Raw genomic sequence first — 14,172 nt, forward strand, 5'->3', positions numbered from 1 at the left:
CATAATGAAATGGGTCGGCTTTAGAGGGTGTTATAATGAGATGGGTGGTCTGTGGGGAGTCTGAGAATGAAATGGGTGGTCTGTGGTCAGTCTCATAATGAAATGGGTGGACTGTGGAGGGTCTTATAATGAAATGGGTGGGCCGTGGAAGGTCTCAGATTGAAATGGGTGGGCTGTGGATCGTTTTATAATGAAATGGGTCGCTGTAGAGGGTGTTATAATAAGATGGGTGGTCTGTGGAGGGTCTTATAATGAAATGGGTGGACTGTGGAGGGTCTTATAATGAAATGGGTGGACTGTGGAGGGTCTTATAATGAAATGGGTAGGCTATGGTCAGTCTTATAATGAAATGAGTGATCTGCGGAGGGTCTCGTAATATGCTTGCTTCTCCTAAGGTAGTGGCTACTACTATTCAAGGAGAGGGGACCAGAAGAAAGCAGATTATCCCTTGGTGGCATTCTATAAGGGGACACTTGTCTACTATTCATTCTCATACCTTAGGCCTTTTGCTTTAATTTTCTCTTGTCCATGTGAACATGGGATACTATTTGAGGGAGTCTGGTAGAGGAGCTGAACCAGGCAATAACATTTACTTGATCTCTCCCCCAATTTCCTGTGGCAAAGGCACTGGCCAGTCTAGGGACAAAGATCCTTAAACAATTGGATTTACCTTAAAGAAATTATCTGGGGTCAAGGTAAAGGTGTAGTTGAATAACAGGTTAACTCTATCCAATGTGTTCAAATTGGATCTCATTTATTGAGGGAGGGTACGGGGAACACTTGACTAACTTAACAAAAACAAAACAAATGTCAGTTGGTTCCTACTGGGGAAGAAGTGTGCCAGTGGGCTTGACCTTGACCAGTGGGCTTTATATCCTCTGCTACTCACCTGGACCGCTAAGCTTAATGACCCTCCAACTCCTATTTTCTCTCACTACCCCCTCCATTTAGAATGTAAACTCTCATGGGCAGTGTCTTCTAGCATACCCATGTACAAGTCAGTATGTTTAGTGGTTTCATGTATGTCCCATCTGTCTGACTATTACTCCATACAAACACACAATGACGATAACATGGCATGGTACCCCTATATCGAAAAAACATGGCATTATAGTTAGTCGGTGGCTGATTGAAACAGATTACCTGACATAGCAGGTTATGGAGAGGATCAGGCTATTGAAGTTTATTATACCTGAGATGGTTTCTATATTTCAGATACACAGACTCTGTTGAATATCATGGAGCACACACTGGCACTCGATGACGCCCTACGTGTTAAAGCTGAGAATCTTATTCGTATATTCCAGAGTAATTTGTTCCAAGCTCTGCTGGGTAAGGAAGAGCGAATGTTGGATACACTCATATTCAAGTTATTAATGTGGGAGAGATGCATGGTTGCTGGAAGGCAGTTTATGGCAGATGAGTTGGTCCTATTGTAGGGAATTAGTTTGGGGGGTTGTAATGTTAGAGCGCTGAGCTGGGTGAGGGATGTAGGTAGGTAGTTAGGTAGGGGATGGAGTGTAAGGGAGCTGGGTTGAGTGAGGGGTGTAGATAGGTAGGTAGGGGTGCAATGTAAGAGAGGTGAGTTGGGTGAGGGTGTAGGTTGGTAGGAACGTAGGGAGTGCAGTGTCATAGAGGTGAGTTCGGTGAGGGATGTAGGTAGGTAGTTGGGTAGTTGTGCAGTGTCATAGAGGTGAGTTCAGTGAGGGATGTAGGTAGGTAGTTGGGTAGGTGTGCAGTGTCATAGAGGTGAGTTCAGTGAGGGATGTAGGTAGGTAGTTGGGTAGGTGTGCAGTGTCATAGAGGTGAGGGACGTAGGTAGGTAGTTAGCTAGGTGTGCAGTGTAATAGAGGTGAGTTCGGTGAGGGATGTAGGTAGTTAGGGGATGCAGTGTAATAGAGGTGAGTTCAGTGAGGGATGTAGGTAGGTAGTTAGGTAGGTGTGCAGTGTAATAGAGGTGAGTTTGGTGAGCGCTGTGGTAGGTAGGTAGGGGATGCAGTGTAATAGAGGTGAGTTCGGTGAGGGATGTAGGTAGGTAGTTAGGTAGGTGTGCAGTGTAATAGAGGTGAGTTTGGTGAGCGCTGTGGTAGGTAGGTAGGGGATGCAGTGTAATAGAGGCGAGTTTGGTGAGGGATGTAGGTAGGTAGTTAGGTAGGTGGTGCAGTGTAAGTGAGCTGAGTTGGGTGAGGGATGTACGTGGGTAATTAGTTAGGTGGTGCAGTAAGAGAGTGCTAAATTCAATAACAGTTATATTTCCTCCTCCTCCAGATATTCAGGAATACTATGAGGTTACATTGACCCATTGCCCACTGGTCACCTTAAGCAGGAGGCCCATAGAAAAGGTAAATTCCCCACTTGTTACTGCGCATTCACTGGTAAATATATCCGCTGTCTGAAATGTTTTTCAAGAATAATATACATTAAATAACTGCAGCATTTATACATAACTATAGCCACCAGGCTCTGTCCCACCCTCGGTTGCCATGTAAGGAGGGAGGAGCTTCTCTCAACTTGCTTTGTAGGAATGCTCTTGTCTATTGCATGCATCATACAAAGGGTTGGGGCCAGTGATGTCACAGTAACTTAAATGACTGCAGTCCCCAATATGCAACCTGTCACATCGTTTCCCAGGGAACTTTATTTTGAATATTTTCAAAAAGAACTATATACAAACAAATAAATAAACTAAGAAATAGCGATATACTACTGGACACTGAAGAAGGTGATGATTTCAGCAAAGAACGAGCAAATAATTATTTGTGTAAATATAGTTGATATATTGGACATGACATGGACATTCTTCACAGTCTGACCCCTGTTGGTTGAACACATCCGAAGATTTGATAGGCTATACCTGCACCCAACAATCTGTGGGGACTCTGTACTGACAATTATTTCTCTATTCCTCAGTTTACATATTTGTTTGTATATCAAAGAGGTCAGGTGTACTAGCCCAGGTGTACCACCAGGGGGGGTACACTAGCAGCGAGAGTTAGCCAGAAGGACGCGGTTCTAGGTGCGCTAAGGAGTCTAGGGGTGCAGCAGTAAAAGCCCCTTCTACTGCGGTTAGAGGGCACATTTGGGAGAAAGAAAGGGGACGGTAGTAAGGAAAGCCCAGACGGTCCCCAGCAACACAACAGGGTGGCATAAGAGGTCCATCCTGTCACAGATTTCTGGTGGCAAGCGGTGGGATAACCCCAGGTGGATTTTCTTGCACCAGTTAGGAGATCTGAGTTATTCAGGAGAGCAATAACTGCAACCAGGAGAACGCACAGGATGACGGATTACGCCAACATGTCCAGGACGGACCTTGAGACTCTATGTAATGCGGCAGAGGAAACTGATGGCGGCAGTGGCGAAGGCTGCGGCCCAGTTAAAAAAGGGGAACAAGGTGAACCAGACCTCCAGACCATTTCTCAACAGAGTACCAGCAGAACCAGATCTATGATGAGCACAGGGCCGCCGGGCTAAGGATCCAGCTGGCACCCTTAGGGGACATTGCAATTGCAGCTGAGCAGACGCAGGTCAGCGAGGCATGACGTCAAGAGGGAAGGGCGCCAGCCATGCAGCCCATTTGAGGGCAGTGTGGGGAATATTGATGAGCACCTCCAGGTATTTGAAAGGACCTGCAGGCTACACGCTGTTCCCAGAGAAGATTGGGTTAATCATTTGGTGCCCAAATTGCAAGGACGTGCAGTGGAGGCCTACCTTGGGGTTCCCTCAAAGGACTGTGCGGACAGTGATATGGTAAAAAGGGCACCCTTTAAACGGTACACTATTACCCCAGAGACCTATCATCAGAAGTTAAGGGACCTTGCCTAGAAACTACACGCCATAAGGAGTTTGCCAACCTGCTGCGGGAGTCTGCCAGGAAGTGGGTTCGTGGAGCAGGTGCCCACATTGTGGAGAAGGTAATAGACTTGATGTGCCAAGTGCAGTTTCACCGCCATGAACATCAGAGGTGAAAGAATGGATGTGGAAAGGAAGCCAGCCACCCTTGAAGTAGCCCAGTTGGCGAATCAGTATGTGGCAGTGAGGCCACACTGGCAGAAGCGCCAGGCTAACAGCCAACCCAAAAGGACTGTACAATCAGGTGGACATCCCTCCTCTACTCACCCCCAAAAGCAAGTATCCAACCCTCCGGGTACCTCTTGTTCGCCACTGTCCAGCCCTGTTCCTGGGAGTTATCAGAGTCCATCGGAGCCCAGGCTGGAGAAGTGCTACAGTTGCGGGGAAACCGGTCACCTAAGGATGAACTGTCCCACAGCCCCAGCACCCCAGACTTGTGCCCCTAATCTAAGTCCTGGGGCCTGACTGACTTGCATAACTGACAAAGGTGAGCCAGTAGAGATTGTTTCCACCTTTGACAGCCCAATGAAGTGTGGAGGCTCTGAAAGTGACTCAGCGGAGAGAGTCACTTGTTTGTCCAAAAGACCCCCAAAAACATGTGGCGGAACCTGTAGCCGATCCAAGTGAGACCCCTGCAGGGAGAATGACTTAGAGACTCAGGGGTGTGAAGCACTGTAGTGAGTCCCCATGTTATTGATCCTGCTGCAGCACTGCAGCATTGCAGCATCGCACTGCCAGAGTTACTGTGGCAGAGGGACTGGAGAAGGAAGTGCCTGTAGCAAGGGTGTATCTGGACTCAGAAGATGGCCAGGAGTTGCTAGATGTTGCCGTTATAGATGGCCTCCCAACAGTGGAATTGTGCATTTCTCAACTCTGTTACCTGGAACAAAGCTGCCAGCCTACACTCATTATGATCTACACCTGCACAATCCAGCCCAGAGGAAAAGACCACAGCTGCTAAATAACAGCCATCGCCAACAACCACAGCATCAGCCATCCCAGAGAAAATGTCTCAAGCTGCTATGTCTTCAGGAACCAGCCAGCTCCTTGCCTCTGAAAAGACTACGTCCCCTAGCAATGCAGAGGATGTTGTCTCTTGCCAGCCTGATCTTATGGGGGAGCCCGGTGATGCTCTTGTCCTTAGCAATATGCCAGCATCATTGCTGAGTATAGCTGACCACAGTGACCTCTCATTGACTGACCCCACTTTGACTGACCCTAGTAACCCCTTAAGAGTTTCCTGACGATTGTGATGGCTGCAGGAAATAGATCAGGGCATCTCAGCTCTCTGATCCCTCACTGGTAGGTATCAGGCACCAAGCTGGCAGCAGCCTTCCAGGGATTGAGGTGGGGAGTGTGACCTGGCACAAAGGTAGATGAGAATAGACCAGTCCGGGAACAAGTTCAACTGGTGGTACTATGGAGCTTTCGCGCGCAACTGATGTCAGTTGCCCACTAAATCCCTATGGTGGGACACCAGGGAAGAGAACAAACTCTTAAGCACCTAACACAGAACTTTTTCTGACCGGGAATGTCGGATGACGTCAGGGCCTACTGTAAGTCATGTAAAGTGTGTCAGCGTCTTGGGTGCCCCAGTGCTTGTGCTTCCCTCAGGTCCTTGCCAATAGTTGAGCAACCTTTTCAGCGAGTGGCTGTGGACATAGTAGGTTCCCTGCCTGTGCACAGTAGATCGGGGAAGAAGTAGATCGGGGAAGAGGTACAGCTTCACCGTGGTGGACTACACCACAAGGAATCCTGAGGCTATAGCTCTGTCTGCCATAACTGCGGAAAAGGAAGGAGACGCGCTTCTATGAGTATTTAGTAGAGTAGAATTCCCTAGTGAGATCCTAACCAATCAAGGGACACCGTTCACAAGTGAGTTACCCACTCAGGATGTCTCTGTGGTGGAGTATGTGTTAAAGCTCAGAGGTTGGTTAGAGAATCTCATGGGGCTCGCGCAGGCTGACCTAGCGGAAGCGCAGGCCAAACAGAAGACTTGATATGATCAGGGTGCATGCGCCATAGTGTTGGAGGTAGGGGGGATGGTCCTTGTTCTGTTGCCCACGCGTCAGAACAAGCTCCAGGCTGCCTGGGTTGGACCGTACAAGGTCTCAATATGCCTAAGTGACGTCACCTAAATGGTGTCATTTGATAGCAAGTAGTGCATGTAACAGTCCTTTCCAGGACTTCCAGAGGTAATAAACATCACTGCTTAAGGACCTCGCTTTGATGCCTGTTGTAATTCCTGTGACCTACAGATTAAACCACATCTAATCTGTTATCCGGCTGTTCTGAGGTTAGGAACCAGCATCCAATACAAACGCTCTGCCCGCTACTTGCAGCTCTGTCCTGTGTGATAGGCCAGGGGGAACCATCCACAGCAACCCTTATCTGAAGGCAAGAGGTCAGGGTATCAGTCCTGGTGTACCAGCAAGGGGTTACACTAGCAGCGAGAGTTACCCAGAAGGGTGCGGTTCTATGTGCTGCTAAGGAGCCTATTGGTGGCAGCAGCAAAATCCCCTCCTACGTCGTTTAGAGGGCGCATTTGGGAGAAAGAAAGGTGGCAGGGCAAGTCCAGCCGGCCCCAGCAACACAACAGACTGTAGCATAGGCGGTCCATCCTGTCACATGGCCCAAGGCCAATGCCATCTTGACCATTTAACATTGTGCCCTCTCAAAGTCTTTTAAATGTCTACTAATGACGCTGTCCGTAGTTGAGGTCTGGTGTCCACTCTGGTCTTAATGAAGGATTTTGTTACTCTGGCACCGATGCATATGCTTTCTCTGATTCAATGAAAAAAATAATTAACCAGTCTTCCATCACATAGTGTAAATCATCACCCATCATTTCTCCATCTATACATGTATTCTTAGCCAGTGTCCAGTTCTATCCTCTTAAGTTCTCAGAATGTGGACTTTTAATTGCATGTTCAAGACAGATGTTTTTGGCAAGCAAATCTGCATCAATGTCAGTTATACACACTTACTTGTGTGGGAAGGCCAACTATTGGCCTATCTCACCTGTCTGTTTTACATATTTCTTATCAGGACAATCATGTTGGAAGCTCCAGCAATAGTCAGCCATCATCTGTCCCATCTGCCTTCATACCTGTTCTCAATCACCTTTATATCCTTTCTTCCTCACTAATATCACTAAGATTATCCGGAAGTCTGTGTAAGTGGCTATGGAGAAAGTGTATCTTTATGCCGATATTAGTACCCACATTTTGACGTTTGTGAGCATGTTTTTCACCAGTTCTTCATAATTATCTTCTTCACGAAGTTCTTGACAACTGAGACATAACTGCACCAGGCAGAAGCTTCAACACCATTCATGAATATTATGAAATTACAATCCTTGATAAGTTTTTCAATTTGAGGGACATCAAAGATTCCAGTTTTCAGGTTTTCCATACATAGTCCAGGAAACGATCTACACATGTATTTAAAGCAATCACGATCTTTGTCCAAGGCCTTAACAAATCGTTTCATGAGTCCCAGATTGATATGGAATAGTAGGAGAATGATTTTTTTCCCTGTCAACCATCATCATCCTCATAATCATTTATTTATATAGCGCCACTGATTCCGCAGCGCTGTACAGAGAACTCATTCATATCATTCCTTACCCCATTAAAGCTTACAGTATAAATTCCCTAACATACACAGAACACCTTCTAGAATATTCTGGTAGATTCCCATATCCATGTGTTATGGCTAAGTTTCCTGTTAATTTAGGGTATCCATTATATAAAGAACTAGAGCCAATTCAAAAAAACTTTTTTAATTCAGCAACTGTAGCTCCTGCGGGGAACAGGACAGACGCACACAGATGAACTTATCTTAGAAACGATAGTCACCTCCTGTCCGCTTCCGATGCCCCAGCCAATGTCCTATCCCAGCAGACCAGCAACGAAACCCCTGTCACCTCCAGCCACGTCCCTCTGGGGAAGAGACAGAAATTACGGCTGTGCCTACCAGGAAAGGGCTGGCCGAGACCACAGCAATGAGCGAAGACACTCTAGTCAAGCTCGCTTGCCGCCACCCTCGTTTTTCTCTTGCCAAGGGCGCAGGGGACTATGAGCACTTGAGACCAGGAACAGTCCCGCCTCAAGTACCCCACTCACCTCTCAGTGAAGGCCTAACCGGAAGAGGGAATCGAGCACTATACTCACCGGGCACTCCAACCTCCGGTCCCTGCTTTCCTGCTCCTTCCAGACACCTGTGGGCAACAGAGAACACACAGCCTCCCTCTACTCTGGGGGTGAGACTAAGGTGTACACCCACAAACTACTTACTTACTACAACAGGCAACCCGACCCTAACAACTACTAATGGCTGGTAACGCAACTCAACTATATAACGATGACTACAACTAGGTGTGGTGTACTACCGGGACCTACTCACTGTACTCTACGGGGGAACAGCAGCCGGTGTTCACGGTCTATTCTGGAGGGCTGTTCCCTAACACCCTCACCCAGGTCATACCAAGAAGACTGTCTTCTTGCTATGGGGTCACCCACGGAATCCTAAGGACCAAGGCCCACAAGGCCCGAAAGAGGCTCACTGGAACAGCACACCACCCTGAGAGTCGACTGCCGCACGGAACCGCTGATCGTCACCACCGGAACCGCAACGACTGCCTCCACTCAGGCGGAACACGTATCCCACTCCGGAACCGCCAGAGAACCTGCGCAGAACTGAGGACTGGGACACTCAACCAGAACCACGGGCCGCCCCTGGAACTCAATTGAGCTGTGTCGCACTGCCAGTGAGATACTTGATCACCACCTCTGGAAACCAGCGTAACCCCAGGGACCTATGGGACGGAAAAACTACGGTGTATTCTTCCCTGGCTATGTGTCACAATACACAAGGAAATATTCACCGCACAGACGGAATAAAACTCTGTTACAGAATATGGCAGGCTGACCACTCAAGTACACAGCTACTATCTAACCAGCCGGTTAATACAGTTCTAACAGGAGCCTTCTGCTCTACTGTTGCCTTCCACCTAGTGTACTCACCTTACACACAGAACCGCGCCTTACTCTATTCAGGGCTCTCATGCCACCGACTACAACCAGGGCCTTATGCTCTACACCATGGGCCTCTAGGCCACTAACTGGGGCCTTGTGCCCTGTCACATTGTGGGCCTAACCCACTCTCACTAGGCCTTGTGGCCTACTTAGTTATGGGCACTAGCCCACTACCTAGGGCCTTGTGACATTTATGTACTATGGCCTTTAAGCCCACTAACTACCTATACGGGCCTTGTGCCCTAGTAGACTGGGCCTTGTGCCCCCTAACTTTTCTTACCGGGCCTTGTACCCATTTCCCTGGGCCTTATGCCCCTAACAAATGCCCATGGGCCTAGCGCCCGACTGTGGCCACGGTCCTCTTCTCCTCTTCGGCGCAGCGTTTCTGGCAGTCTTCTGGGCGGGGGTGCTCCTAGACCTTACAACGGCTCCCCGCCGACGTCTCCAGCGGTGATTATCAGTGGCAAGGTAGCTCCTTGCCCTGACAAGGGCACCCTGCCACTTCCGGCGTCTTTTTGATTGAAGATCTCTCCGGACCTTCCACGACGTCCTCTCTTGACTCCGCCGACGAACTTCTGACAAGATGGTGCTGGCCGGCACAACGTCATCACTGGCCGCCGCCGCAAACGCTCATTGGCTCGCCGCAGCGCCAATCTTTTGAACGGCCGGAGGTGAGCCGTAATTGGCTCACTCATCCAGCCGCCGATTGGCCAGCGGGGAAAGGTGAGCCCTGATTGACTTATCCTCCCTCCGCTGCCAAGACCTGCGGAAAGGAAAGAATAAAATTATTAGTGGGAATCAACATGGATTTGTGACGGATAGGTCATGTCAAACTAATCTAATTAGTTTCTACGAGGAAGTTAGTGGGAACTTAGACCAGGGCAGGACAGTAGATGTGGTCTACTTAGATTTTGCAAGGGCCTTTGATACAGTGCCACACAAGAGGTTGGTTTACAAAATAAGGGAACTGGGTCTAGAAATCAAAATTTGTACTTGGATCGAAAACTGGTTAGAGAATAGGGAACAGAGAGTTGTGATAAATGGAACATTTTCTAATTGGTCAAAGGTCTTAAGTGGAGTACCTCAAGGTTCCGTGCTGGGACCACTCCTTTTTAATATATTTATTAATGACCTTGGTGATGGTTTAGAGAGTAAAGTTTCTATTTTTGCAGATGACACTAAACTCTGTAAGGTAATAAAATCAGAGCAAGATGTAGCTTCTCTACAGAGGGACTTAAATAAACTGGAGGATTGGGCGGCTAAATGGAATATGAGGTTTAACACAGATAAATGTAAGGTTATGCATTCAGGGATCAAAAACAAGAACGCAATCTATATATTAAATGGAATTAATTTGGGAGAATCTATAATGGAAAAGGATTTGGGAGTGCTCGTAGACAGTAGACTTAGCAATAGTGCTCAATGTCAAGCAGCAGCTGCAAGGGCAAACAAAGTATTGGCATGCATAAAAAGGGGCATAGATGCAAGGGAAGACAGTGTAATTTTGCCACTGTATAAATCGTTGGTAAGACCTCATCTTGAATATGCAGTACAGTTCTGGGCACCACTCTATAAAAAAGATAATTTGGAACTAGAAAGGGTTCAGAGAAGGGCGACAAAATTGATAAAGGGTATGGAGTCATTAGGTTATGAGGAAAGGTTAGCCAGTTTAGGATGTTTACTTTAGAAAAGAGGCGTCTAAGAGAAGATATGATTACTATGTACAAATACATTAGGGGTCAATACAGAGAGCTTTCATGGGAACTTTTTACCCCAAGGACCATACACAGGACACGTGGTCATCCCCTAAGGTTAGAGGAGAGGAAATTTCACAACCAGCAAAGAAAGGGGTTCTTTACAGTAAGGGCAGTCAAGATATGGAATTCATTGCCAGGGAAGGTTGTGATGGCAGATTCAATAGATATGTTTAAGAAAGGGTTAGACAAATTTTTAGCGGAAAGGTGTATTCAGGGATACGACCGTTAATTTAAAATAAAGGATAGTAGTGGATATAGGGTAAAAATTGGATTGCAATATTGAGTCTGGGGGGATTTTCAAAATTGAAACAGATGGGCGGTTGCCTACTCTGGATTAATTTCAAATATAAGTGCAGGATCGCAGGAGATCCAAAATAGGTTGAACTTGATGGACTGGTGTCTTTTTTCAACCTCATCAACTATGTTACTTTGTTACTATGTAATACTCACCGCTGGAACGCTGGATCGGTGAGTAGCTCCTCTTCTGTTCTTTCTTCGCCCTCTTCATGGGCACAGCAGCCAGAGCCATCTTCGGTCCCTTCAGGGTCACAGCGGCAGCCTCCGGATCCATGTTCGCCCTCTTCACGGGCACCGGAACCGGAGCTCTTGGACAGGCCTCTACACAACCACAAAATGCTATAATTTCTTTCAAATATCCTTAATTACTAAAAGAAAATGTTTTTGTTGTTGGTCTGTGTTATTCACATTCCATATTTATATACATGTGTCTTCGGGAGCGCCTCTACCGCCAGTCTCGGGTAGTCACCTTTACCCCGGGGTTATGCAAGGTGAGGGTTCCAGTTCCAAAACAAGTGCATTTTCAGGTCCCCTGGAGGCACAGGCACCTTGGTCTCCAAACACCACCAGCCTTCCCGAACCAACCGTACAAAGTCAGATAATGCACTTGAGCTTAGCCAAAAGAATGAATTGAGATTGACATTTTAATCTCAAACTGAACATTAGTATGTAGATACATGGTAACTTCATGTAGATATAAATGGTATATCAAAATGGAGTCATGACTCGCTTTCACTCAACCACTGTTCATCTGTAATAATTATATTATGTTACATTACCTATCTTGTCTTCCCCTTTCATCCCACCTACTGTACAATGCAGCGGATGTCTTATAAAAAAATTATAATAATATATGTTTAGAACCCGCTGATAAGGGGCATACCAGGGATATACAGTACATCGATATGGGAAATAGCTCTGTATAAGAGCTGCCCCAGCCTGATTACAAGAAACACTTAATAACTGCTAATTGTTGTTATATAGCTGGGAAACAAGTTATCACTAATGGCTTCACTATAGATAACTATTAATTTATACAAAAAATTGCACTTTAAAACCTGCTGCTGATAGTTCATTAGTTACAGGTTAGGGTAACTAATGAACCCTACCCCTAAGTCTCCTTCCTCCCTAACGGGAACAGCATCCTCCTCTGTGTGACTCTTACCCCTACTCTGTGTATCTCTTACCCTCATGTATGTGACTCTGACTCCTACTCTGTGTCTCTTACTCTTTATATATATATGTCTTTTACACCTCCTCTGTGTATCTCTTACCCTCATATATGTGACTCTTACCCCTACTCTGTGTGTCTCATCTTCCTGCTTTCTGTCTCTCTCCTACCTTCCTGTCTCTGTGTCTCTCTTCCTCTGTGTTTCTCAGCTTCCTCCTCTCTGTGTATTCTACCGTCCTGTCTCTGTGTGTCTCTCACTCCTCTGTGTGTCTCCCCTTCCTCCTCTCTGTGTATTCTACCGTCCTGTCTCTGTGTCTATCTCTCCTCTGTGTGTCTCTCTCCTCTGTGTGTCTCACCTTCCTCCTCTCTGTCTCTTCTACCGTCCTGTCTTTATGTCTATCTCTCCTCTGTGTGTCTCTCTCCTCTGTGTGTCTCACCTTCCTCCTCTCTGTCTCTCTCCTACCTTCCTATCTCTGTGTCTCTCTCCTCTGTGTGTCTCACCTTCCTCCTCTCTGTCTCTCTCCTACCTTCCTGTCTCTGTGTGTCTCTCTCCTCTGTGTGTCTCACCTTCCTCCTCTCTGTCTCTCTCCTACCTTCCTGTCTCTGTGTGTCTCTCTCCTCTGTGTGTCTCACCTTCCTCCTCTCTGTCTCTCTCCTACCTTCCTGTCTCTGTGTGTCTCTCTCCTCTGTGTGTCTCACCTTCCTCCTCTCTGTCTCTTCTACCTTCCTGTCTCTGTGTCTCTCTCTCCTCTGTGTGTCTCACCTTCCACCTCTCTTTCTCTCCTACCTTCCTGTCTCTATGTGTCTCTCTCCTCTGTGTGTCTCACCTTCCTCCTCTCTGTCTCTGCATGTCTATCTCTCCTCTGTGTGTCTCACCTTCCTCCTCTCTGTCTATTCTACCGTCCTGTCTCTGTGTCTATCTCTCCTCTGTGTGTCTCTCTCCTCTGTGTGTCTCACCTTCCTCCTCTCTGTCTCTTCTACCGTCCTGTCTTTGTGTCTATCTCTCCTCTGTGTGTCTCACCTTCCTCCTCTCTGTCTCTCTCCTACCTTCCTGTCTCTGTGTGTCTCTCTCCTCTGTGTGTCTCACCTTCCTCCTCTCTGTCTCTTCTACCTTCCTGTCTTTGTGTCTCTCTTTCCTCTTTGTGTCTCACCTTCCTCCTCTCTGTCTCTCTCCTACCTTCCTGTCTCTATGTGTCTCTCTCCTCGGTGTGTCTCACCTTCCTCCTCTCTGTCTCTCTCCTACCTTCCTGTCTCTGTGTGTCTCTCTCTCCTCTGTGTGTCTCACCTTCCTCCTCTCTGTCTCTCCTACCTTCCTGTCTCTGTGTGTCTCTCTCCTCTGTGTGTCTCACCTTCCTCCTCTCTGTCTCTCTCCTACCTTCCTGTCTCTGTGTCTCTCTCTCCTCTGTGTGTCTCACCTTCCTCCTCTCTGTATCTCACCTTCCTCCTCTCTGTCTCTCTCCTACCTTCCTGTCTCTCTGTGTCTCTCTCCTCTGTGTGTCTCACCTTCCTCCTCTCTGTCTCTCTCCTACCTTCCTGTCTCTCTGTGTCTCTCTCCTCTGTGTGTCTCACCTTCCTCCTCTCTGTCTCTCTCCTACCTTCCTGTCTCTCTGTGTCTCTCTCCTCTGTGTGTTTCACCTTCCTCCTCTCTGTCTCTGTGTGTCTCTCTCCTCTGTGTGTCTCACCTTCCTCCTCTCTGTCTCTCTCCTACCTTCCTGTCTCTGTGTGTCTCTCTCCTCTGTGTGTCTCACCTTCCTCCTCTCTGTCTCTCTCCTACCTTCCTGTCTCTGTGTCTCTCTCTCCTCTGTGTGTCTCACCTTCCTCCTCTCTGTCTCTCTCCTACCTTCCTGTCTCTGTGTGTCTCACTTTCCTCCTCTCTGTCTCTCTCCTAACTTCCTATCTCTGTGTCTCTCTCTCTCCTCTTTGTGTCTCATCTTCCTCCTCACTGTCTCTCCTACCTTCCTGTCTCTGTGTGTGTCTCTCCTCTGTGTGTCTCACCTTCCTCCTCTCTGTCTCTCTCCTAACTTCCTGTCTCTGTGTCTCTCTCTCCTCTGTGTGTCTC

At 47.5% G+C, this 14,172-nt stretch overlaps 1 protein-coding gene and 1 long non-coding RNA gene across 2 annotated transcripts in view; both read left to right on the plus strand.

Moving 5' to 3' along the window:
• Nucleotides 1–1,208: 1,208 nt before the first annotated feature.
• The window catches only part of DLG4 (discs large MAGUK scaffold protein 4), a 170,284-nt gene continuing 157,320 nt past the window's right edge, over nucleotides 1,209–14,172 (plus strand). Inside the window, exons 1-2 of the mRNA XM_075206113.1 lie at nucleotides 1,209–1,332; nucleotides 2,269–2,342. Of these exons, the coding sequence (XP_075062214.1) occupies nucleotides 1,239–1,332; nucleotides 2,269–2,342 (168 nt within the window). The 5' untranslated portion in view covers nucleotides 1,209–1,238. The remainder of the gene's footprint in view (nucleotides 1,333–2,268; nucleotides 2,343–14,172) is intronic.
• LOC142150927 (uncharacterized) lies at nucleotides 1,888–2,231 on the plus strand. The gene is made up of 3 exons (XR_012691109.1): nucleotides 1,888–1,935; nucleotides 1,987–2,043; nucleotides 2,095–2,231. It is a non-coding gene; the product is annotated as an uncharacterized LOC142150927 (long non-coding RNA).

The sequence above is a fragment of the Mixophyes fleayi genome, chromosome 4 (assembly GCF_038048845.1).
Source record: "Mixophyes fleayi isolate aMixFle1 chromosome 4, aMixFle1.hap1, whole genome shotgun sequence".
NCBI lineage: Eukaryota > Metazoa > Chordata > Amphibia > Anura > Limnodynastidae > Mixophyes > Mixophyes fleayi.